The following is a 25,863-nucleotide window of genomic DNA, read 5'->3' as shown; positions in this document are numbered from 1 at the left end:
TAAACCATGATGGAACCAACTTGAGGGAGAAAAGCTTTTGGTGTCTGCTTCAGCTCCTCATGGTTGGGAGGCACAGTGTGGGGAACAGCTGGGCCAGTGTTGGCAGAAGCCTGAGGTGAGGGCTGTTCCCACGGGCCAGGCCCGGAACCAGAGGAGGGGATAACCTTTGAAGGCTTGCTTTGGGGGACCTGCATCCACCAGCAAGGCCCTGTCTCCAAAGGCTCCATGGCCCTCAGAATAGTGTCACAAGCTGGGGACCCTGCATCTCAAACATTAACCTACAGAGACATTTCAAATCCAAACTGTAACAGGCTACAGCTCATGAATTCTGGAGGGACATGATTCAGCCCACAACCAAACACTGACTCATTTGAACATTTTATGAATGAGTAGCGAGACTTGGAGAGAATACCGAATTCACCACATACCACAGTCAGGAAGGTCTGGAAATGAAGCTTTACCAGAGGTCTCACTGGGGCCAGAGCCAATGGCCTGTCCGCTAGTTACACTTACTTCCTCAAAGGGAGACATATCTAGTTGGGAAGACCCTGCACTGGTGGAGGAAAGCTTGAAAAGAGAGCTGGGGAAACAGAGGCCTTTAGTCACTAGGCTGTGTCATTATGTGGAAAGAACGGATTCAGGGTGAATAACTGTTCACAGAACACTTACTCAATATTAATCTGGGATTCCCCCAATAAAAACCATCTATTGGCTCCCTCATATGAAGACCTTCTAACTAGAAAATAGGAACTGTCTTTGGATTTTCCTGATCCAAAGCCTACAAATAATCCTAAATCAATGACAAAGGCAATAGAGTGTTTGAGATGAGTATCAGAGGTAGGATTTCCATTATGGCTCTATATAGGAGCCACATCCCTTCTGAGAAGTTCCACTTTAAACTCCATTATCTGAAAGTTTGCTGTGGTAAGGTAAGTGGCAGAAACCAGAGTCCTGAGTTTTGTTTTTGGAAGACAGTCCTCTATGTATGACGAAAGAAAGCAACATGGTGCTGGGCATGGTGGTGCAACATCTTTAGTCCCAGCACTGGGGAGGCAGAGGCAGGCGGATCTCTGTGATTGAGATCAGCCTGGTCTACAGAGTGAGATCCAGCACAGTCAGACTTATATGGTGAGACCTTGTTTAAAAAAATGAATAAATAAATAAATAAAGCAAAATGGCACCTAACTATTAGGGGCTGGAGAAAAGGCTCGGAGGGTAAGGGCTCTTGCCACCAAGCCCGATGACCCAAGCTAGAGCCCCAGGATACACATGGTGTTTTCAGAGAAAACCATTGACTCCCAGATGCTGTCCTCCGGTCCTCACCTCCACAAATAAAAACTAAAAGCTATAACAGAAAAATTTAAAAACAGAGGAATTATGATTAATTTTCTGGTTAAATGAGAGCTGAGCATGTCATGCTTCGCTTCAGTTGTTAGGATCTTCTCAGTGACTTACTGGACTGGCGTGTTCCTCTGCACGTAGCGGGGAAGAGCCTCTGAAATCTAACGCTCGGCTGCTTCTAATGCCTTCTCACCTGTGCATGCTTCGGCAGTGGGAGGGAGTGGGAGGGAGTTAGAACAGCTCTGTGGACCCTGGACGCAGGTGCAGTGTGTGTAGTTATTGCAGGCCTCCACGAGAAGTCCCGGGCAACTGCAGAAACCTATTCCAGGGTCCCGTGCAGCTCGGGATGACCTTCAACTGTCTATGTAGCTGAAGATGGCCTTGAATTTCTGATCCTCCTGTCTCTACCTCCTGAAGGCTAGAATTACAGGTGCACCTTCCTTAACAAATCTGTTTCATTTTGTTTTTGAGGTAGGGTCTCACAATGCAGCCCAAGCAGGTCTGGGACTCATTACGTAGCCCACGTTGGGCTCAGACTCATGGCAATCCTCCTGCTTCAGTTCCCTAAGTGCTAGGATTATTGATGCGCATCATGGCCAGCAATGACTGTTCATTAGATCACTTAAAAACTAACACAACAGCAAATTTTAAAGCTTGATCTGATGTTTTATTCACCCTTCTATTCCTTCCTCCCAGATCATGAGTATCAGACAGCACTCCTTCAGATAACTGGAATTAGCCTGCCATTTTCCAAACTGTCATAACTGGGTCAGGTGGGTTTGGGAAATCAGAAAATTGGGAAAATCAGAGTGCAGAGAAGAAACAGACAGGGTTTAAAATGAAGCAGTACCTTTCTTTTCATGTGCTTTTAATGACTTTATTTAATGTTTTGAAATTTCAAGTAATATTGAAGTAGGACTTATGTTGGAAAAGGGAGGTTGTAAAGGAGTTTTTAGGAATCTCTAAAAATCAGAACTTTTTGGTTGCTAGACAAAAGCACATAGAGAAGATGTTTAATGAATGCCCTGAAGAGAATCAATAGTCCCAAGCCCCGAACCCACTTGGTCAAGACACACTGTGAAAACATCAACACTCTCTGGTGGGGTGTCTGGGCCCTGAACAGCATGACTGGCTACATTTTGAATGGAAAACTGAGCTATAAATCTCAAACACAGTGAGACGCTTCTGTACCTCTGAGCACAGAGATCTTCCTTCTGACATTCTGAGTTTCCAGCTGTTACTGCCTCTGCAAACTTTCACAGAAAGGGCTATTTATTACCCCCTCTCCTCTCTACATTCTGGTCTCTTCCATGCAATAAACATAAAACTTGGAAACATGTTGAGGTAGGACTGCCCTGACCCTCAAATTTCTTCCTCTTTAAATAGGGAATCCAAAGACAGCTAAGATTTATAATGTTTTCATTTTGTTTTAGTCCTAGAACCACACTACTCCATGACAATTCCTGCAGAAATGTCATTTCCCATCGGCTCCTGGCTCACAGATCAACCCTAAGGCTTAGACCCATCAGTTTCTAAGGCTGGAAAGAGAGACTGTAAGGAAGCCTTGAGTACAGGCCCCTGACTCCGAGGCTCTATGTGCACACGGGGGATCACCGGGTCAGGCCACACCTACCTCCAACTTCAGAACATCATGCTGAAGTTTACGCTGAAATTCCAGGAAGTTTTTGATGGTGAGTTTCCCTTTGAGATCAGCTCCAAAAAAGTAGGTTGTGAGGGCTGAACATAACCCAGACTTGAGGGTGTTCCCAGTAGTGGGACGATCTCTGTGACGCATGCCCATGCTGGTTTGGGAGCGAATGATGCTCTGAACCTATGACAGAATCATATCACCACCCTGAGACTCATTATGACAGTGAAACACAAAAAAGGTTGCAACTGCACAACACAGACATCTTAGGAGCTACCTCCTATTATCCCCATTTCATAGGTGAAGAGACTGAGGCACATATATTTGAGTAGGGGCAGCAAAGAGGAGAACCAGGATTCTGACTCAGGAAGCCTCCTGGAGAATTTGTCTTCAGAAAACAAGGATTTGTTTAGGGGTGGGGATGGGGTACAGGACCTCTCATACAAGCAGGGCAGTCATCCTCACAACAACATTGTCTGTATCTCAGGAAGTTTCAACCTCACACTTTTTCTTTCTTTCTTTCTTTCTTTCTTTCTTTCTTTCTTTCTTTCTTTCTTTCTTTCTTTCTTCCTTTCTTCCTTCCTTCCTTCCTTCCTTCCTTCCTTCCTTCCTTCCTTCCTTCCTTTCCTTCCTTCCTTTCAGAGCTGAGGACCAAACCCAGGGCCTAGCAAGTGCTCTACCACTGAGCTAAATCCCCAACCCCACCCCACACTTCTCAATCCACTCTCTAGATGGGCTGTACAAAAATTCTTCTGTTTTAAATTTCTTTATATTGTATGGGTGCTTGGTCTGCATATATACTGGTGTATCACATGTATGATGGTGCCCAAGGAGGCCAGAAGAGGGTCTTGGGATTCCCAAGGACCAGAGTTATAGACAGTGGTGAGCCACCATGTGGGTGCTGGTACTGAATCCAGATCCTCTGGAAGATCATCCAGTGCTCTTAACCACTGAGCCACCTCTCCAGCCCTATCTGCAAATTCTTGACATTTGAGTGTTTCAGAATGACTTGTGATATCCACAGTTGGTATAAAGTAAGAAGATGCAGGGAGTCTGTTCATTTTGAGGACTAGCAAGGGCAGCCTCCACATGCACGTCAGCTTTCTTAGGGAAGACTGGTTGCCACAGTTCTCACTAGGGCCCACACTTACTGCTCACTCCCCACTGGCTAGGAATGCTAAAAAAGCAAGTTAGCATGACTTACCTGCTCAAACTCCTCCATGTCTACTTCTCCATCTCCATTCAAGTCAAACATCTTGAAAGCAATTTCAAAATTTCTCTGAGGAGCTGCAAGTAGAAAAGGAACAAAGGAGGCAATGGAAAGAATACGTCGGTCAAAAGTAAACCACTTCAGAAAGATGGCTTAACACTAAAACAATACCCAAACCATAAAGTGACAATGTCGAGATCAAGGCTTAACTCCTTAAAACCCCAAGAGGGTTTTGTGGCCAGTGAAGACAGCAGTTGTCCGTTTTCGTATTTCAACCCTCTTCACATTAAAAAAAAAATGATCATTTTATATGTCTGGGTGTTTTGCCTGTATGTATGTATGCATGTATGTCTGTACACAACATTGTGTGCAGTGCTCCTGGACGCCAGAAGAGGGCATTGGATTCCTTGAGACTGGAGTTAACAGCCAGTTGTGAGCCACCATGTGGGTGCTGGGAATCTAACCTGGGTCCTCTTCCAGAGCAGCCAGTGATCTTAACCACTGAGCCATCTTTCCTGCCCCTGAGCCCCATTTCTTAAATACTTCAGCCTTGACTTTTTAAATGTCACACTTGCAGCTGTAGGATGCTCTTTTTTCACTTTTTGGTTGTTGCTGGTTAGACATGCTGAGCACGTACACCATGTTGTTTTGAATACACTATTATTAACTGTGTGGAGAACGTCTGTCTACCACAAGACACACTGCTGTAACGCAAGAATGTCAGAGTCTAGACCTTTGCTCTGGCCTTTAAACAGGCTAGCTTTCCACTCTGCTTTTCTAAGTGTCTGCCCTGTTCTATGTACGTAGTCTGCTGTGAGGGTTTCAAGCTGTTCCCGTCCACGAGTTTTCTTATTATCACTGTTCTCTGGTAGGACAGAAAGGCATTCTGTACGCCATGCAGCCCCCACTCCAACATGCCAGCTGCATACACAAATTACTAAGTGGAGCATCCTTAAACGTTAAAGCTTAAAAAAAAAGATAAAGACACACAAAGCTTGAGAAGCTCATTCCCTTAAGTGATGATTAAAGCTCCTCCATCAGTCTTCAGTGTTCCAGAAGCAATCAAAATGCTTCATGTGTCGTAATGAAACACAAATTAATGGCTGTTCTCCTTCATGCTATCAAGTGTTCTGGTAAAGAAAACCAAGATATTTACCACTGCCTTCCTTTTGTGCTCCCAACTCACAGAGCTTTATAGGCAAAACCAAAATAGTGTCCTATCTGTCCTAATATCACTAAATACGTTTTCAGTTATCATCATCTTTACCAAGAAACCAAACCCATAAAACGTAAGGATTATACACAGACAGAGAAGCACGTCTGATGAGCTCTGTACATGCTGCATAACCAGAGTCCAAATCCCCAGTGTGAGTCCGTCCACAGCAGTATTTCCTGGGTGCCAATTCTTCTTTCAGCTAGTCAGTGGCTACAAAGTTCCTGGCTTCAGTTGCTGTGGGGAATCCTGGGCCCCTCAGCTTCCAATTGTCTGTTTCACTTGATGCTGGCACCCAAGAGATCTGTTCCTTCTCCATTTCTTGGTCCTCTTGCCTCAGCCTCCCTAGTGCGCCACCCCTGGTACATACCCACTCTTCTTTAGACCACAGCTACAATCGATGGGAAGGACACTGCTTGGAGAATTTGATTTTTACGTGTTTACTTTTCTCTTTCTCCCTTCTCTTTTCTTTCTGTTTGTTTTTCTTTCTTTTTTCATGACAGAGTTCCTCTGTGTATCCTTGGCTGTCTTGGAACTTGCTCTGCAGACCAGGCTGACCTCGAACTCACAGAGGTCTGCTTGCTTCTGCCTCACAGGTGCTGGGATTACTGGCTACTGGCACTTTTCAGAATTTTTCGTCTAATCTTCTACTAAGATATTAGTATATGTCAATCTTCTTTCTTTCTTTCTATCTATCTATCTATCTATCTATCTATCTATCTATCTATCCATCTATCCATCTATCTATTTAGAGACATTTTGAGACATGGTTTCATCTTGGAGTCCTGGCTGGCCTGTAACTCAGTATGTAGACTAGGCTGGCCTCAAACTTACATAGATCCACCTGCCTCTGCTGGGATTAACAGCAGAAGCCACCATTCCCGGCTTGAGTCAAGCCTTAAGATGGATAACCTTATCTATTTATTGGTGGATTTTGTATCTACAATCTTGAAGGTTTAAAGAACAAAACAAAAAGCAGAGGGGACAGGAGAGATGGCTCAGTGGGTAAGAGCACTGGCTGCCCTTATGGTAGACCTGAATTTCCTGTACCCACATGATGGCTCATAACTGTCTGTAACTCCAGTTCCAGGGGGTCTAAATTCTTCTTTGACCCTCTGCCAGCACCTGGCTTGTAAAAATGGTGTATGGACATACAAACAGACAAAACACACATACACATGAAATAAACAAACAAAAAAAACTCCCTGAAAAACCAAAAAATGATTGTCAGGGTATGTAGGGTGCTGGGGGCGGATGCAGATTTGCTCTGCTGTGTATTGTGAAAGACGCAGAAGGTGGTTTTGATCACCAGGGCAAGCAGTGGCACTGGGCTAGCCCTCTGCAAGTGGCTACTGGGGAAGACCATGAGCTTCACCTGGGTTTGGTGAAACTGAGTAAAACCTGAGCAAAGAGGGGCTGTTCCTGATGCCCTGCTGGCCCCTGACCCCTCTGCCAAGGTCAGCAACCTGCAGCCTGTGGTGGGGGTACACAGGAAGGGAGGCAAGGTTTCCAGTTAGATCACTTCTATCTGAACGCTGGGATCATGCCTAACCCCAGATAAACATCAAAGCACTTTTCTCTGGCTTCTTTTCAAGGAATGTGACTGATATGTTCTCACTCCAGCAGCTGAAGGACTGTTGACCCAGAATGACAAAGTTGCTCCTGATGGTTCCAGGAGACGTCAAAAGCAGTCTTTGGCCAAGTTAATCCTGATTTGTGACCTGGAACCTCTTCTTTGTCACAGGGTGAATCCCTCTCAGCTCTTCTGGAACTTCCTCTCACAATGCAAAGGATGTGATTTCAGTCTTGAGGACCAGCCAGCACTGCAGAGGCCAGGCAGTAATTAAGTAGCACAGGCTTTGGAAGTAACTGTGTCAAGGGCTGAGAGATGGATGTAGATGAAAAGACGCTGCTGGAAACTTTTACCAAACTGCACTGGAACTGGAAAAGCCTGTTAGGATTACCACTCAAAAATTAGCTCACTTGAGCTGACGATGGCATTCTCCAAAGCATCCTGTACCTTCTGTACATTTCAGGGTACATGGCTTTTGTATGATGATATGCATTTGTAGTAAACTGTAAGGCACAATCATCTCTCTTCCCACCTTTTGGAATGATCTCTAAGACTCTGTGTGTAACGTGGGCTTATGTATGACGCACTCATGAGAAAGGATTGGCGAAGTGAAAGTACCAACTCAATACCCCCCAGAGCCGCGCCCCGTCATGGTCACCAGAGGCTTCCTGAAGAGTATGTGCTTACAGTGGTCTGTTACCTGGACTTGAGTAACAGGTACAACCTGAACTTCCTCTTAGCCCCAGCAAGAATGGGCACCACCACTCTGAGTGCATAGAAAGTTTCTCTCCTTTACAATCATTTTCCTAGACCTCTTACTTTATTTCCTGGCAGATTCCGAGCAGTCCCCATGGGGCCGCCCATGCGATCAATTCCGGGAGCAAAGTTTGCACGTGTTTGGGTCACGCACGTTATTTCTTCTTCTTAAAGGCATTTTGTTTTTATCAGTATCAGGTGGTGGGGCCAACAGTGAGCCTCCTTTGGCATTGAAACAAAATGATAAAAATGGCTGGATATTCATTATAAATATTGCCTCTTTCCTGAATATTATGGTCAAAAAATGTTGAGTTCACACACACACACACACACACACACACACATACACACACACACACACACACACAGGAATAAACTGAGACTCAAAGCAGTTAAACATCCAGGTGAAAGCCCTACAGTTGGCACATGGCAGGCCTGGCGTGGGCTTAGACCACTGCTGACCCGGGGCCTCCGAGCCTCACACTGATCCAGTGTGAACACAGAGCCACTCATCAGGAACCACACATTCTTTTTATGCTGAGATGTTCTGACCTAAAAACAAACCACAGAACACAGCTAGTGCTGTGTCAGTCCCTACAAAGCTAAGAGTTCAAGGTGCTCACCTCTGAGATAATCTCACAGAAACCCTGTAGACATGCTGCTTGGCAGGTTAGGCTTGGCTGTGTGAACACAGACCTACATGCAATGTGAGACTCTCGGAGAGGTGTGTCACGTCTTTCAAAATTCTGAGTCTGAGCTCCACTGTCCCGTCCTCCCCTGCTGTCCCACACTCGGCCCACTTTGCTCACCTATGTTATCTGCCTAGTTTCTGTGAGGGCTTAAGGACAGTGGACCACACAGAGAGCCCGGACAGTGGCATGATCGGGCATTTACAGAGGATTTGTCTGTTGAAGGACGAGTTGCAAAGCAGTCGCCTTCAGAGCAGGTCACAGCAGCGCCTGTAGACGCTGAAGATGTGACCTGAGGTGACGGCAGTGCCAATGGAGAGGAGCCGATGAACCTGAAATGCCTGAGGAAGGCAGAAATTCTAGAACTTGATCATCAGGCAGCTGTGACGGGGTGAGCGTGAGAAGAGATGGCAGCGTGGCTGGCTTAGATGACCGAGGAACTTAGGTGTCACTTAAATGAAGAAATAGAACACACGGAAAAGGGGTGAGGAGATGGATCTGCTGCCATTGGGATCTGCCCGATTCAGGGGCTCCACAGCACATTCTGACGGAGATGCGGAGGGACAGTGGGAATGTGGACTGCAGGTTAGAAGGTCAGAGCTGCGAGTTGCTGGTGTGTCATGTGGTTAGCTGCAAAGAGTCTGAAATGAAGCCCCCCCCCCCCCCAAAGAACTGAGGGGTAAAGAGAAGGGTGTGGAAGGGCAGAACGTGGGAAGGAGCGGGTGTTTAAGGAGCATGGAAACGGGAAAGCAGCAGCAGAGGAGAAACACCTCGTCGGGAGGAGTACAGGCCAATGAGGAGAAACTGGCCAGAGCCAGCTCAGTGTTCCCACGCATGCACCCTACCCACCTCCTCTGATTGCACAGTAACAGATGCTTGTAATTTTAGCTTTATCATGGTCTTTGATTCTTCTGTTTCATTACATTTATTTATTTTATATGGTGTGTGTGTGTGTGTAGGTTAGAGGTCAGCTTTCAGGAGGGGGTTCTTTCCTTCTATCATGTGGGTTCTGGGGACTGAATGCAGTTGTCAGGCTTGACCCAAGCACCTTCACCAGCTGAGCTAGCCTGTCAGCCCCATTTGTTTTATTTTATATTTATTTAGAATGTGTGCACGTGTTTGTGCACTAAAATACACATGTGGAATCAGGGGACATCTTTGTAGGAGTCAGTTCTCCCCCTGCACCATGAGGGTCGCAGGGACACAACTCAGTTTATGAGGCTTGGTGGCAAGCGCCCTGTGTCTGAGCCACCTTGCTGGTCCCATGGTCTTTTATTCTCACTGTCCTCTTAGTTTCATAAGGCAGGTGCACAATTATTCCAATGACTAAATGAGTTGTCTATCAAATCATAGTTAATATTTCCTCCTACAATGAAGGTTAAATTCATTTTACTAACAAGAGAACACCCTATACGTACAAGTTCCTGTGATGTTCTGTCATGCTTGGGTCCTCTGAACCAAGCATGGGCTGTCTGTGGGGCTACTCCAAGGGCTTATAAGGAACATGTGAGGACATACCAAGGCTGCACCGCTGTCCCCTGGGCACTGCAGAGGTAAGCTGGACAGCGCTGTCTTGTCTCGTCTCATTTGGGCCTCTGGCCCATCAGGGTAGGTCTTCCCATCAGGAATTCCCCCAGTCTGTTCAGTTATCCACCGACCATACCGAAACATGCAAGATAAACAAGCCCCAACCCAGTGTGCCTTCGATATTGTTGTTGGGGAATTGTCTGGAGAGCCTCCTGCTTCCCTTTGTGAAGACTTCACAGGGATTTTAAGATCTAGCTGTTCTGGCAGGCTACAGGGGGCCTTCAGGGTTTATGGTCACTCATAACCTGCTTCCACAGGAAGGCTCTGACAAGCATCCTTTTAAACTTGAGGCCATTCACAGAGTAAACATTGCAGCTTTCCTCTTCCAAAAGAGCAGAAGCTACTTCCTATGTGATTTCTGAGGTCCATATGTTGGAAAGGATGAAAGCGGACATGACAATCTTTCGCTGCTTGGCTGTGGGGCTCAATCAGGTCTACTCTAGTTATGACTCCATTTTCGTAATCATTTTATACCGTAACACAAATGATAGCATCGACGACAGCCCTATACTAACCCAGAGCACATCGTAAACATTTTGATGCTTTTGTCTGCATGCACCAAGTCAAACAAACAATCAGAAGGCAGCAACCGTAGCCACACCTCTGGGGCCACTTCCGCTTAGTGCACATTTATAGGAAATGTGCAAGGCGGGACCTCTAATGCCAACTCTTCCACAGCGGAGTCTGGGGCTGCCTCAGGATGCTGTTTGGTTACTGATGGAAAGGTGAGGAAAGGAACAGGCTGCAGTCGAAGCAATTCATTTTCAGTTGCTTTGGTTCTCCACTCAAAGCGCTATTACCCACATACATCTTTACTGTTTGTTCCGATGCTCTAGGATGTAGTGAGGTAACTGATGTGCAGAAGCTGAGAATTCTGAGTCATGGAAACCTTAAGACCACCAACCTCCCAGTCAGTGGTCTGCCTCACTGCTTTATTTCAACAGCTGAGCTGACAGCCTCTGATTATTTAAATTGGAAGTCACCGCTTTGGAGACCCAAGCTCTGTTTACTATATTAATTAAATGTCTTACGTAGAGCCCGAATCTACTGTGTAGCTCTTACAACCTAACACAGTTTTGTTTGCGAGAGAAATAAAAAACACACCTGCTTCCTCATCTGGAAAAACCAGAATTCTCAGACTTGCTTCTAGATCTTCAGCATCCCAGGGGTCTACTGTGAAGAACCTTAAATGGCCAGTGCCTCTCAGAAATGCAACATTCTAAATATAGTTACTTCTGAACTTGATACAAAATAATGGGCTAGATTATTACACCATGTCCTGGTGTCTTCTTTCTGTAGGGTTGCAGGGAGGAGGAAAACTCTGTAAGAGGGACTGGAGGGCCTAAGTTTGGTTCCCAGCACCCATATCAGGCAGTTTACAAACACCTGTAACTCCAGGGCAGCTGACATCTTCTAGCTTCTACAGGTACTTACATACATGTGGCATTTAAGTACACAGACACAGACACATGCATACACACACACAGACACATAGAAATAAAGAGTTGGTGTATGGTACACATTTAGAATCCCAGCACCTTGGGATGTGGAGGCAAGCAGATCACTGTGAGTTCAAGGCTGGTGTGATCTAGCAGAACAGACCAGCCAGGGCTATATATAGCACAAAACCTGGTCTCAAAAGTAAATAAATTTTATAAGCTCTGTTAGGATTAGATTTTCTTTTTGTTCATTTCCACATCTTTTTATTTTCTAAAGTAAGTTGGCTCAGAACTTGCTATCATGCCAGACTGGCCCTGAACTTCAGTATCCTCTGGCCCTGCCTCTGGAGTGCTGGGATTCTGAACAAGCACCAACACTTCTTTAAGACTAGATTTTCTGGATGCTTCAGGTACTGGCTGGAGGGTGCCTGGAGGAACTCTTTCTGTCCTTTACTGAGTAGGGAGCATTCCTCCATTAAGTGAGCCACAGCTGTGGTTCAGCATTGCCTTGGGATAGCATGGCTTCTGAAGAATGCTTTCCAAAATGTAAATATCCTCAGAATCATTTTAAAAGCAATTAAGCAGCAGCAGATGGATTTTCTTTTCATTGACCTTGGCTGGCTTGTTGTAGTTTGATTTTATTTCTGGCAGTGAATGCTTCATAGGTACTCTGAAAACCCTTTGGCCTTTTTTTTCCTCAAAAGCAGCCACTCTGTGGGAAGGGGCCTGTGGGAAGGCTCTGCTGCTGCTGCTGGGGGATCAGCAGGGTGGCTGCTGTCTTGCTGCAAATGCCTAAAGGCTTCAAAGTAAGTCCCTGAATAACACCTCGGCTTCTCTCTATCCAGGACGAGGTGGGGTGGGGGGGGGGGGGGGGCAAGGAAAGTGAGCTTGTAGAGAACTCAGCCGGGTTCTGCTAAAGCCTCAGCAACCTGTGGAAGAGCCAGGGGCTGGCTCGGATCTTGGGTTGGTTCCTACTCATCTAACAGGAAGGACCAAGGGCTCTATTACTAGTGGTGCTGGGAGGGCACCTGGCTTCCAGTGTCACAGTATCTAAGAGTGCCTCGTCCCAGTGGCCACCAGCCCTCCAAGCACACCATCCAGATGATTACCTGGGCTGTGCGATCCTAGCATCACTTAGAGAGTAAGGAAGCAGGCTAAAGGAGAGATGGAAGTGCCCGTGGGAAGGATGGCCCGAGAGCTTCAGAGGCGAATGGACACAGCAGACAGCCACACTCTTATCCCCAAGGTTCCATGTCTAGGGTTGTCACCTGCAGGGTCACAGTCAGGCAAAGGTGGCAGTGTAGGGAAACTAAGTATGCAGCTGAGCTGTCCCAGTCCTGGAGGCTAACTTCTGCACTAAGCCAGAGATGAGGTCACCTACTGTATACACACTGTTGTAAGGGCTAGTGTAGGGATGAGGTCACCTACTGTATTACACACTGCTGTAAGGGCTAGTGTAAGGGATGAGGTCAACCTACTGTATTACACACTGCTGTAAGGGTAGTGTAGGGATGAGGTCACTACCTGTATACACACTGTTGTAAAGGGCTAGTGTAGGGATGAGGTCACCTTACTGTATAACACACTGTTGTAAGGGCTAGTAGTAGAGGTGAGGTCACCATACTGTATACACACTGTTGTAAGGGCTAGTGTAGGGATGAGGTCACCTACTGTATACACACTGTTGTAAGGGCTAGTGTAGTGATGAGGTCACCTACTGTATACACACTGTTGTAAGGGCTAGTGTAGGGATGAGGTCACCTACTGTATACACACTGTTGTAAGGGCTAGTGTAGGGATGAGGTCACCTACTGTATACACACTGCTGTAAGGGCTAGTGTAGGGATGAGGTCACCTACTGTAAACACACTGTTGTAAGGGCTAGTGTAGGGATGAGGTCACCTACTGTATACACACTGCTGTAAGGGCTAGTGTAGGGATGAGGTCACCTACTGTATACACACTGTTGTAAGGGCTAGTGCAGGGATGAGTTGACCTACCGTGGATGCTTTGTGGTAAGGGCTAGTGCCCTACTTGGAAACTGGGACTGCATTCCACATACTCATTAACTTGCAATGCAATCTCCCCACAGGTCAGTCGGCTGTCAGATTCACATAGGACCCACCTTTTACTCATGGGCATCTTTCCCAACCACCAGACACACACAAACATAAAGTCTCCTCTCTGCTCTGCCACTGGTGCTGAGTCAGGGTCTGCCAGAAGGCAGCATCCTTCTCCAGAAACAACTTCAGTTTCTCCTCAATGACAGTGAGCCAAGCTGTGCCTGGAAGCTGAAGAGGGCCTTCTAGCTGAAGAGCAAAAGAAACAACTTCTGCTCTCTCTCTCTCTCTCTCTCTCTCTCTCTCTCTCTCTCTTTCTTTCTTTCTTTCTTTCTTTTTAGTGGTCAGATATCTGCACAGTCCCTTGTTCTTAGGTGAAGGTGCAGTCTTGAGGCAGGGTCCTGCTGTGTATCCCAGACTGGACTCAAACTTGCAATCCTCCTGTCTCAGCCTCCTAGTACTGAGATTACAGGCATGTTTTCTCACACTTGGCCCCACCATCCGAACTACACAGAAGGCTCATCATGCTCAGGAACCCAGACCTGGAATGTCCTGTCTATCCTGGGCCTTTCAAGGCTCTGGAACAGAGGCTGAGAAAGTGAAGAAAGAGACCAGGCCTGGTCTCCACGAGCACACAGCTGGAAGAAGGGCAGATGAAGCTTCCTGAGAGTCTGGAGAGGACTGCCCAGTGCCTGCTTGGAGAGAGGGCTTTCATCAGTGACGTAGGCTCCCGTCAGCCTTGGCGGCCACGGCTTCTGCATCTTGCTGGTCTTCCCAGCTCAGCTACCTTCACCCCAGGATCGAACAGTCCAGATGGTTCTGCATATGGTCACTCAGCACCATTACTGCCCAAGAAGACAGGAGCACTAGACTCCCTACGTATTTAGCAGACGAGGCAGCCTCAGCAGCGTGAACAGCGGTGGCCTTCGGGAGGTGGCCAATGGCACTGTGACCTGCGGCCTCTGGGAGGAGGCACTCATGGCGCTGCAGACCCATCTGGAGGAGAACCCAGTGTGTGACTCAGGGGTTGCCCTAGCTCCAGCTTGTCTGCCAGCCTTTCCGCTCACCCTGATCTGAGAGCTTCGGGCCTGTGGGTCTGTGCACAAGGATGGAGGAGAAGACATACCACGGAGCTTTCATGGCCCCAAGCCTAAGGCAGGGTTTGGATTGTGATACTTTCCAGAACTCATTCCTTCTGGGCAGTCCTTTGCCATCAAGTACTTTCCTCTAGAGTAGTGGTTCTCAACCTGTGGGTTGTGACCCCTCTGGGTCACATTTACATTACAATTCATACCAGTAACAAAATTACAGTTATGAAGGAGCAATGAAATAACTTTATGGTTGGGGGGGCCGTCACAACACAACCCGAGGAACTGTGTTAAGGGTCGCAGCAATAGGAAGGTTGAGAACCAATGCACTAGGACCTTACTCAGTTGAAGTTTAAAAAGAAACTTGCGGCCGGGCGGTGGTGGCGCACGCCTTTAATCCCAGCACTGGGGAGGTAGAGCCAGGCGGATCTCTGTGAGTTCGAGGCCAGCCTGGGTTACCAAGTGAGATCCAGGAAAGGAACAAAGCTACACAGACAAACCCTGTCTCGGAAAACAAAAAGCAAAAAGCAAAAACCAAACAAACAAAAGAAACTTGCAAACTTTCACTTAAGCCCGTAAGGTAGCGTGAGGAACTAGGCGGACTTTTCTCAGTCAAAGCTCGGTCATGCCTAGTGTCATATGTTACCTAGACGTCACCGCCACCTTCACCCCTTGGCAAGCAGCCTTTGTATCTGACAGACACCTCTGAGAGACAAGGCAGCAAGAGCGAATAAAGACCAGTAAGAATAGAGCGGGATAAAACGCAAACCCGTCTTACAGAAAAATAATGTTATGAGATAAAATTTAAATCCAAGCTCTTCCTTTGGGTTGTGCTAGAATTAGAATTAAAAACGCTCCCCCAACTTTTTGACTAGACCACATGCTTTAGGTTTTGGTAATTTAATTACTAAAATTAATTTAGCATTTAGTAATTTAATATGCCCAACAAAAGTTAATAAGGTGATTTTTGAATAGTTTGTTGTGGCTGTACAGCTGTATTTTCTCATTAACCACACTTAAGGGAAATCAGATTGTACAATGTGAAATGGCATCATGTCATTAAAAACATCTCATTTCTGGGCTGGGAGATGGTTTAGTCAGTAAAGTGCCTGTGCGCGCACACACTCTCACACACTCTCACACACACACACACACACACACACACACACACACACACACACATCGCTTCTCCATATTATATAATTTGAAACAATAAAATAAGATTTTTTTTTTTTCAAGACAGGGTTTCTCTGTGTAGTCCTTGCTGCCCTGGAACTCACTCTGTAGACCAGGCTGGCCAAAATTTTTGTTTCTAACTTTGAGAATATAGTAGTTAGAAATTTCCTTGGTGGAGAAACAAGGCTAAAAATCTACCTGAAATACCTAAAGTTCACACCATGTGAAAGTATGTTTGTTTTCCCAATAAAGAGTCAACACATTATGAACATTTTCATTGCTGGTAACATCTCTGTATTACATACATTATATTAAGAATGGTAGGAACCTCATTGCATAGTAACTGGTTCAGTCCACTCTTTCATGGGTCAGCCACCAAACTCAGCCAGCCTCAGTTCTTTCCCAATTATTTTTTAGGTCAACATCATTATATATGTAATTATAAATTATAATTTCCATCTGAACTCATGGAAAAGGATCACTGGGCTAAGGGCAGGCACTTTATGAAAGTGCTTGACAAAACTTTCCAGACTCTAAACAAGGTCATCATCAATCAGATGTAAAAGTCGATTCAAGCAGTTGATCTGCTGGACACATGCCTGGGGAACACTGAGGATTTGGTAGTCAATGAGAAGACCAGTAACAAATGGCCTCTCACAGAGGTAATCAATACTAGGTGGTTTTATGTGTATGCTGGGGATGCGACCCATGGCCAAGTGTGCTAGTTCATCTCCACCTCCTGCAGTCCTTTAGATTTCTGGAAGTTACAAAAGACTTTCCCTTATATGGCTTGGAGGATGGAGCCCAACTCTAGACCGTTAAACCTTTTCACAGATCTGAAGGCACAAGGTGTGGTCATGATGCCTACACTCTGCATACTGCCGAGACAAACCCACACTCTGGGATTTACAGACACACTTGAATCCACACTATCCAAGACACACTTAAAATAAGAGGGTGGCAAGCTGTTATTGCTGGCAGTGCTGATTGGGAGGTCCCACTCAGGAGAACCGTGTTTCTGCTCTATTATATTCTAAACATGAAATTGCAAGTTTAATGCATTCTCAGGACAGACTTTAAATTGATATTGATCCAGTTTTGCTGGTATTTGGAAATCCTAAGAGGAAGAGACCTTTATTCCTCATTGAAATTCTGTGCGGTTAATTGATTAACTGCTGAAGTTTTCTGAACATTCATAGTATGAAGCTCAACATGTTAAGAGGTTCTGGGCTTAAAGATTATGATGTTCTTTGCATTTCTCCAGCTTCCAGTTATATAGACATTCAGTCCACCTACAATTTCTATTGCCATTTTCTGTGGAAAATACATTGCAGCCCTGATCCCGATCAATAACAAAAACATAATTTTATGTGAAGAAAAACACAGTGACTGATGTTTCTGGTTGACAGCCCACAGCCTATCTTTGGGCTTTATCCCAGGGAGCTGCTGTCTTTCATTTGCATACCTTGACCTTCCTGACACTGACGCTGTCCAGAGTGTTCAATGCATGAGATGTCAGAGGGCTTAGATTTCTCCAGAGTACCAGAAGGGGAACTCTACAAGGCAACCCTGTGTTGTACCCGCATTAAAGTCATGTTCTACAGTATTAGTATACTCTCTTCAACTTCATTACTGCTTTATGGCCAAAGTACATCTGCCTATGAGACAGATCCCATCCCTGTATTCAGAGCATTACAAGAAAAATGTTCACCTACTTGACCTTCTTTTCATTTTGGGTGGCTTCCTATCAAAAGCAGAAGTTTAATAACCAAGGCAACAGCTTATGCCAAGATGGACTTTGTCATCTAGCTGCTTAGAGCTAGCTGCATTAATAAAGAACTGGAGTTTGTTACTTAACCTGTGTCAATCTGAAGGACCCTCTTTACATGTAACTCATTTTGGTATGCATTCAAAAGCTATTTGCTTTTCAATTAAGTGTCCCAGTAGAAAAAAAAATTGGCTGCTACAATTAATTTTCTGGCTTTGTTTATATATTATAGAGACTATTAATGCAATAGAATTTTAAATATTAATCAGGAAGCTGAAGGTATATGTAGCAATATAAAATACATATATATAAAGTAATCATTCATAGAGTTTTATTTATTTAGCAACAAATATACGTGGAGTACTTTATGTGCCACAAACTGTTGAACAGCTTCTCTAGACTTAGATGATAACTGGGGAAACATTCAATGACAGTATTTTTGTCTCGATCTTTTGAGGCAAGATTTTGCTATGTATTCCAAGTTGGCCTTCACTAAGTATCCTGTCTGATCTCAAACTTGCAGCAATCCTCCTGCCTCAGATTCCCAAGTGCTGAGGCTATGGCATGTGCCACCATACTTAGTTTGCAAAAGCACTTAAAAAACTTGCAAGCTGGGTGGTGGTGGTGCATGCCTTTAATCCCAGCACTCGGGAGGCAGAGGCAGGCGGATCTCTGTGAGTTCGAGGCCAGCCTGGTCTACAGAGTGAGTTCCAGGAAAGGTGCAAAGCTACATGGAGAAACCCTGTCTCAAAAGCAAAACAAAACAAAAAAGATAGAAACATTATTTGGGTTGGGGATTTAGCTCAGTGGTAGAGTGCTCGCCTAGCAAGCGCAAGGCCCTGGGTTCAGTCCTCAGCTCAAAACAACAACAACAACAACAACAACAACAACAACAACAACGAATTAGCTTCAGGAGCATGGAGGCAGCAAATGATGAAGCCTGAGCATTCACAAACACTGTAAGCATTGAGTTTATGGTGAAGGGCTAGGTACTGACAGGCATGCAGATAGGTATATAATAAGATAGGCACAGACATTAGATTCCAGTCTAGCTTCTGACAGGCAAACATGGTGAAAAGTGGGGCTTATAGGCCATAAGCAAATGCCCTTAAACATCAGTAGCCACTGAGAATTAAGTTCCTACAGAACCAGCCCAGCTATCAGTGGAAGGCAAATGGGATAGGGGAGGGCCTGAGGGAAAGGGGACAGCAGGCAGAGAGTTATCCAGGGCTAGTGGCGGCTTCAACAGTCTGCTCCAGGGTAACAAAAGAGAGACAGGGAGTTACACTGAAGTCCACGTGATGCTGTCATCAAAGACACGGAGTCAGATGTCCTACAAGAACTCAATCTTGTTCATCTGAGCTAAGCACCTCGGGTGGTGGTTGTTACAGAGATGTAAATATGTCAACTTTCCAGAGAAACTGGGGCTACTGGAATGACATAGACCTCCCCAAATAACCTAAAATACTGCATATTTAAAAGTGTTTTTAAAATTGCTGACAGAAGTGACATTATTGTAATTTTCCAGGAGGTGGATGTATTTGTGAGAAATATGCAAAACAACGAAGACATGGCTTAATTTTCGCTCAGTCAAATTATGCTACCGTGAAAACACAATTCAATTTCTTCACTAATTGCTTGGAATCTAAAAGAGTCAAAATCAGAACACACTGAATTCTGCCTGACATTTCTCAGCTCTACACGAGCTTTAAAGCCCTCAGTTCTGGGCACGCCATAGCATTTCTCTGGTGGGAAGCTGCTTAGTCATGAGCTTTTACAAATGACTTACGACTCCTGCCGCCCTAGCTAAGATTACTCCATGTTATTAGCTCACAGAATTAATAATTCTAACTGGACACATATGGAGGTAAGAATACAAAATAGTCATGTCAAAATACAATCAACTGACAATAGGCACAAGTCAGGCTTTCCATTTCATTGTTACAATGTAGTCAATCTCAACATTAGTAAAAATGACCCAAATCAGTAATATTGAGCATTCTAGATAAACCCTGACAGCATTTCTCTGTACTCAGATATGAAGAAAAATCCCTGCTTCTATTTCAAGGCCACGAGCAAATGCTGCAGTTGGATAGTGCAGATAATGAGCCATAAATAACCATGCTTGTGTATTCTCACTTGATTTTTATTAACCTACTTTAAGGATCAGAGGCTCTTTGGAAATTATTTAATAATAATTATTAATCATCTTGCCTAGTAAGAACATGAACTTATTTTATTGATGAATAGCTACCCAGTAAGTATTTAATATTCTACTTAATATAGATGCTCATGCTAAAAAAAATTTCAAGTGAATCCATCAAAGCAGATCAGAGAAATGAAATATAAACAGCAGAATTTGTGTACCCGGCCCAGGGCAGGAAACAATGCATGGATTCTGAATTAGCATAAGGAATCACGCGTGTTTTGAAATACATTAGTTTGAAAACTGCGTTCCCTCATTCTGCCCGCGCACAGCTGCAGGCTGAAGACATTAACACTTGACTACAAGGACTCTTCCTGGCCTAGGATCCCAACAGCAAGGCTGGTTTGGGAGGAAACAAACACACCAACCTCGATAGATCTTATCCTCTTGTTTTGCGTCTCTGCTGTAACTCTTTAGTGCAGCAAGTATCTGTAGTGACTGTCATAAACTTGTGACTGCTGTTCTGTAAGCAACAGTTTAGGTTGGCGAATGGACAATGAGAGAGATAAACAATAAATCACACAGACTCTGAAGTGGTGGTGGAGGCCAAGGAGGAAAAAAAAAAAGAAGAGAGAGGTTTCTGAGAATGTGTGTGTGAGTATGTGTATGAGATGGGAGAACAGGGGTTCAGTGGTTAGCTGGCCAAGAAGGCCCTTACATACGGAGAAGAGTAAGAAATCAATGCCACTTACTTTATGCACAAGACATTTCTCATCAAACTGCTTTAAAGTTTCAATGAGAACAAAAACCATTTAATGAGAAATCACGCTGCACAACACAATTTCTTCAGGAAAGTGGCATCCCTGGTTTTATTTTGAGACATGGTAAATTGGAAAAGAACAATTTGCTACCTGTAGTTCTTAGATTTTATTTTTGACAAAGAGTGGAGCTTCTCAAGCATGCTGGGGTCCCATGCTTCAGCCCGCTAGGGCAGAGTGTTGGTGGCACTCAAATGATGATGTCACGAGTGTACTCACTGAGTGCAAACAACTCATCAGAAGGTCGGTCCTGACTCAACTGTCCTATTGTTTTCTACAGCCCCTGCTACCTGCTGTGCATCAGAACAATAATACACTAATGCATGTTCTAGTCCTACACCAATTCACTAGCAATGCTTATTTATTTACTCTGTGTGTGTGTGTGTGTGTGTGTGTGTGTGTGTGTGTGTGTGTATACAACTTAAGAGTTGGTTCTCTCTTTCCTCTCTGTGGGGTCAGGAGATTGAACTCGGGTAGTGAGTCTTTACCCGCGGGGCCATCTCGAGGGTCCAATACCAGCACGTTTGAGGCTTAGGGAGCTGTCTGCCCTTGCCCAGGATGACTTGGGGATCATTTACCATAGTTAGACTGCAATGGGCCTTGTTACTCCACCAGCCCTGAGTGTGGGAAAGCCCTGACCTGACCCCAGGGTAACGTCTGTGGCGGATTTTCCCTGGCAGCTTGTTCGATAAAGTGAAAATGCCATATGGGGCATGAAGAGACTGCCACCATAGCCTCTCCACAGCTCAGCCTTAGAGAAACTGAGGCAGCGAGTGAGTTCCAACTGTCACTGCTGACACCGAGAGCAGGGCAGGAAAGCCACAGGAGCCCAGAGGCTGCTCAGTTTAGGCCCCTATCTGAAAATAGCTACTCATTCACAGTGGGGCTAGGGGTAAGCTCTGGAACATTCTGTATGCCAGAGTGTCTTCATCTGTAAAATGGAGACAACAGCAGCCAATGGCACAGGCTGAAGTGTGGGGGAAAGGTATGACTTCAGTGCATCTGAAGAAGGTCACAATATCTGAGCAGCTGCAGGACTTCCAAATTTGATTAAAAAGAAAAAGCTCAACAAGGGTTTGGAAAGATGCTCAGTGGCTGAGAGACCTTGCTGCTCTGCAGAGGACCAGGGTTCAGTTCTCAGCACCGACACTGAGTGGCTCTGTAGCATCTACACACACAGTGCACACACATACACTCAGGTATAAACATACACAGAGAAAATGATTTCTGTTTTTTAAAAAAAGAGTCAAAGTCTGGGCTGGAGAGATGGTTCAGCCATTAAAGGCTAGCCTCACCAGTAAAAAAGAGTCAAGGTGTGGGCTGGGTGTGGTGGAAGGTGGAGGTAAGCAGATCTCTGAGTTTGAGGCCAACCTGGTCTACACACACAGTAAGTTCCAGGACAGCCAGGGCTATGTAGAGAGACTCTGTCTCAAAACAAACAAACAAAAAAACAACCAAAACAAAAAACAACCAAACCAAACCAAAACCCAGAGCCAAGATAAGCTTTAATGTGGCTAGGCTGCCGCGTACACTCGTTCTGACACAGTGGCACCCCAAGGCCAGCTATGGTAAGTGACACAGTGGCACCCCTCGGACAGCTGTGATAAGGTATACATCTCCTTCTTCTTTTCCCTGTCAGCAGTTACATGGAAGGAAGAAGGCTGAAACTGGTTGGTCATGGCGAGAGCCATGTCTTCCATCTCTTAAAACCCATAAACTGGGCATAGTGGTGCACACCGATCCTAGTACTTGGCAGGTTGAGACAGGAGGATTGTCAAGTTTGATGGCAACCTAGGCTCCATAGAAAGACCCTGTCTCAAAACCACCCTCACCACCTGACTCAGTGTTTTATCTTTTAGAAACTCATCCATGGATGGATGGGGGGGGGGGGATGATGGCCGCCTCTTTCCTAGCTGGAAGAACACTCAGAATCACTGTCGACAGAATGTCGAGTCTGAGCCCTGGTTCACTTTGGCACTTTGCTTTTGCAGTGCTGGGGGCTCAACCCAGGACCTCACACAGACTAGGCAAGTACTTAACCACCAAGCTGTATCGTCAGCTCTCACCTGAGTTATATTTTAACAGACTGCACACCACAGAGAGCTATGAACATCTTGTTTAGTTTTTATGAATGATCAAAATTCACATGAAGAAAAAGTCCCAGTGTTGCACACCCTAAATTGTTTTACTTTAAAAACCAGACACACGCCCATGTTTTACATAAGTAGCTACTGCGTTCTGAGTCCCCAGAAACAGTCCTCCGAGATTAAAAAGTGGGTGGTCAACACAAGCAGGAGAATGGGGCCACTTTTCCTTGGTGGACGAAGCCACACGACAGAGCCGCAGCGGTCGTGGTATGTGATTGGTCCTCAGAACACAGAGCCGGTTCCAGCAGGTGTAATGTGGCAGGCTGTGTGCTTTAAAAATTCTACCTGACACCTTAGGTTTCTTTTCCTTTTAAGTGACTTCACACACAAATCACAGAAAAAACAAACACAATCTCGTGAGAGTTTTAATCCACTAACTGTACATAGGGATTGGTTGCCAGCCGATCAGCTTAGCGGTTTCTCTATTTCTGTGTGTTCCTTACAAACAAATAAAATCGGACGTTCATACTTACTGGAAAGAACAGTCGTAAGGAAAATGTAGTCGGAGAAGGAGATGAGCCCACATTCTCCAAGGGTGTAGAATATACTGCCTTCGTCAGCAAATTTTTCTCGTTCCTGGGCAATTTTCTAGGATACGCAGGTCCCACCAAGAAATAAAGAAGACAGAGCTGGATTAGAACACAGAGCAGGAGGGACTGGGCAGTCACCTCACAGTTCACTACCTATGCATTTCGAGGACGGCCATTCAAAACCAATGGATCCTTTACAGTTTTTAAGCTAATGAAAATTCCAAGGCAAAATGATTAGTTTTTTTTTTTTTTTTTTTTCGGAAACACTGGGTTAATAGGAAATTAGAAAATGATTTCAATTATTTCCTGTCATTGAATACACAGCCCTACCTCAGAACTGTTCTAATTTTAAACCGACTGACCTCACTCTGAAACACAAAGGAAAAAAAAATTCAAACACATGGAAAAGCTAAAGGTCACACTGGTTCTAAGTGACCGAAAAGCACACTGTTAGTGACCTGAACTGGAGGGAGGCCGCGGCTTTCAAGGCCACACAGATGCTTCTGAAATGCTCCTTTTAATCTTTCCTTTTGGACTCTTAATCTTAGTCTGAAATATGGAAGAGTATGTGAGATAAAGAATATTCTGAAATACGATGCCAAATCTGACATTCACCACAAGATTTAGACACAACAACCTATTTATTATTCCATTAGAGTGGACGCTACTGAACTTCAGCTCTTTGACGAAAACAAATGGTTTCCTGTCTCAGCTCTTACTTAAATGTACCTTCCCTTTCTCTAGGATCATGAAGGCCAGTTTCAGTAGCAGCCTGCCGGACACATGGTCCCTTTCCACTTGTCCAGCTAAACTTTTCCTGTCCTCTGAATTCCTCTTTTGAAGCACAAAAATCAGTGGTGACGCTGAAGATACTTTCAAAAACTGCAAAGGATCCACCAGAGAGTTGCACTTGAAACAAAGTCCGTAAGTTCTGGACCAACCACAGGTATTTAAGAAACTATTCTGTGCACCAAGGGGGAAGGGGAGAAAGAAAGAGGTTTTAAGAATTCCAACTAAGGAAGCGCAGTCAAAGCAACAATCTCATGCAAGCAGAAACGGGCAGGCAGCACTTGGGGAGTCTCATGAAAACCGACAGGCACCAGCACACCAGCATCCAGGCGCAGGCGACCACGGTTACCTCTGTCTAGTGGAGATCCCATCAACATCACAAAGGAAAGAGAAGTGGTTAGGCAATGGAGAGCACAAGCATCATGGGAGTCAGCATGGCATCACCCCCGAGTGACCTTAACCAACTCAGGTGATCCACCAACAGGTGTGGACCCACAGGCACGGGCGGGGCCAACCAAATGGTCCCAGACTCTAGAGTTGGACTGCAGATGCCATTGGAGAAAGAACTTGGGGCTGGGCTGCTGCTCGGTGGTAGAGGTCCTGCCTCACGTGCCCAAGACCCCGAGTTCCATCCCCAGCAATGCGAATCCAAACAGAAGACAGGAAGCAAGTGCTTCTCTGACTTCCGTGGCTGATACAGTATCCCCTGTGACAGTATTTAGTGATTATATCTTTGACTTAACCACTAAAATGAGCACGTAGTTCAAGGTGCTCTCAGTATGGCTGGATCTTAAGCCAACACTTGGTTCTCTACCCAGAAATTAAACATAATTTCCAGGAGGAGAATCTACTGGAGGAGAGCCAGGGCAGCAAGGCCACTCTCTGGAAAGTTAATATGTAAATTCCTCAAAAAATATGTATGTATATACAATTGATAGAAATTGTTATTTATATATAATGATCTGATATGTTGCAAAACATTGTGAACAGAAAGACTTACATGAAAAGAAAATGTTTCCAAAGGCATATGATTGCTATCCAAAGTAGTAAGTATATATGGAAGCCAAAGAATTAACATTATAATAATCTCATGGAGATGCTGCTCTGTGCATTAAAATAAAGATGGCATTGGGAGCCAAAAGTTGAGGAGCAGGTGAGAGTTTACCAAGTGAGAGGAGGCAGCTTAGCCAGAGCTATGAGTAGTATCACTCCACGGTGCTGCTCGGAAGAATAAAGACAGACACCAAAGACAGACACTTGGCCACTAATTTTAGATTTTCACTCAATTTCAAACTGACAGAAGAATTGACAGACTGGTATAAGGAGCCAGAATATACTTTTTCTGCAAGTGTACTAACACATGACTCCACCGGCTTTATATTTTATACGGAGACAGCCTTCACATCACTCTGAGTCAGCTGGAGACGTGTGCTTTTTTACATTACTTTAAATATATCAGCATATATTTCCTATGAACAAAGACATTCTCTCAAGCATGTAGAATAAACTCAATAAAACCAGGAAGTTTAATATTAATACACATAGTATATTACTTAATATCATCCATTAATAAAGAACCTTAGTACATTATTTTGTGTGCATGCCACTGTGAGAGTGTGGCAGTCAGATGACATCCTGAGGTCAGTTCTTTCCTTCTGTGATGTGAGCTCCAAGGCTCAAACTCAAGTCATCTTGTCAACCTGCATCCTGTCCACTTTCCCACTTAGACAGCTATCCCAACCATTTCCTCTACACCCATGCCCCTTCTTCCCAGTCCAGACGTCAGAATAAAAATGCATCATTTTGCCAAGTTTCTTTAGGTTCCTTTATCTGGAACAGTTTTCCCTTGAAGGTTTAGTACATATTATTGTGATGGCATTTCCAT

The 25,863-nt window shown here is 44.9% G+C and overlaps 1 protein-coding gene and 1 pseudogene across 5 annotated transcripts in view; one reads left to right on the top strand and one right to left on the bottom strand.

Annotated features, from left to right (window-relative positions):
- Micu1 (mitochondrial calcium uptake 1) overlaps positions 1 to 25,863 on the bottom strand; it is a 160,942-nt gene that overhangs the window by 64,012 nt on the left and 71,067 nt on the right. For 3 of the 5 annotated variants that reach the window (XM_036167618.1, XM_036167617.1, XM_036167620.1), the window contains 4 exons: positions 24,328 to 24,333; positions 23,133 to 23,247; positions 4,194 to 4,276; positions 2,975 to 3,172 (listed from right to left, as the gene is read on the bottom strand). In XM_036167618.1, coding sequence (XP_036023511.1) covers positions 2,975 to 3,172; positions 4,194 to 4,276; positions 23,133 to 23,247; positions 24,328 to 24,333 — 402 coding nt within the window. The remainder of the gene's footprint in view (positions 1 to 2,974; positions 3,173 to 4,193; positions 4,277 to 23,132; positions 23,248 to 24,327; positions 24,334 to 25,863) is intronic. The other 2 variants (XM_036167619.1, XM_036167621.1) reach the window with 1 other exon arrangement.
- On the top strand, positions 6,633 to 7,053 carry LOC118569778 (annotated as a pseudogene).

The sequence above is a fragment of the Onychomys torridus genome, chromosome 18 (assembly GCF_903995425.1).
Source record: "Onychomys torridus chromosome 18, mOncTor1.1, whole genome shotgun sequence".
Classification (NCBI taxonomy): domain Eukaryota; kingdom Metazoa; phylum Chordata; class Mammalia; order Rodentia; family Cricetidae; genus Onychomys; species Onychomys torridus.
This window is presented reverse-complemented; position numbering and strand designations above follow the sequence as displayed.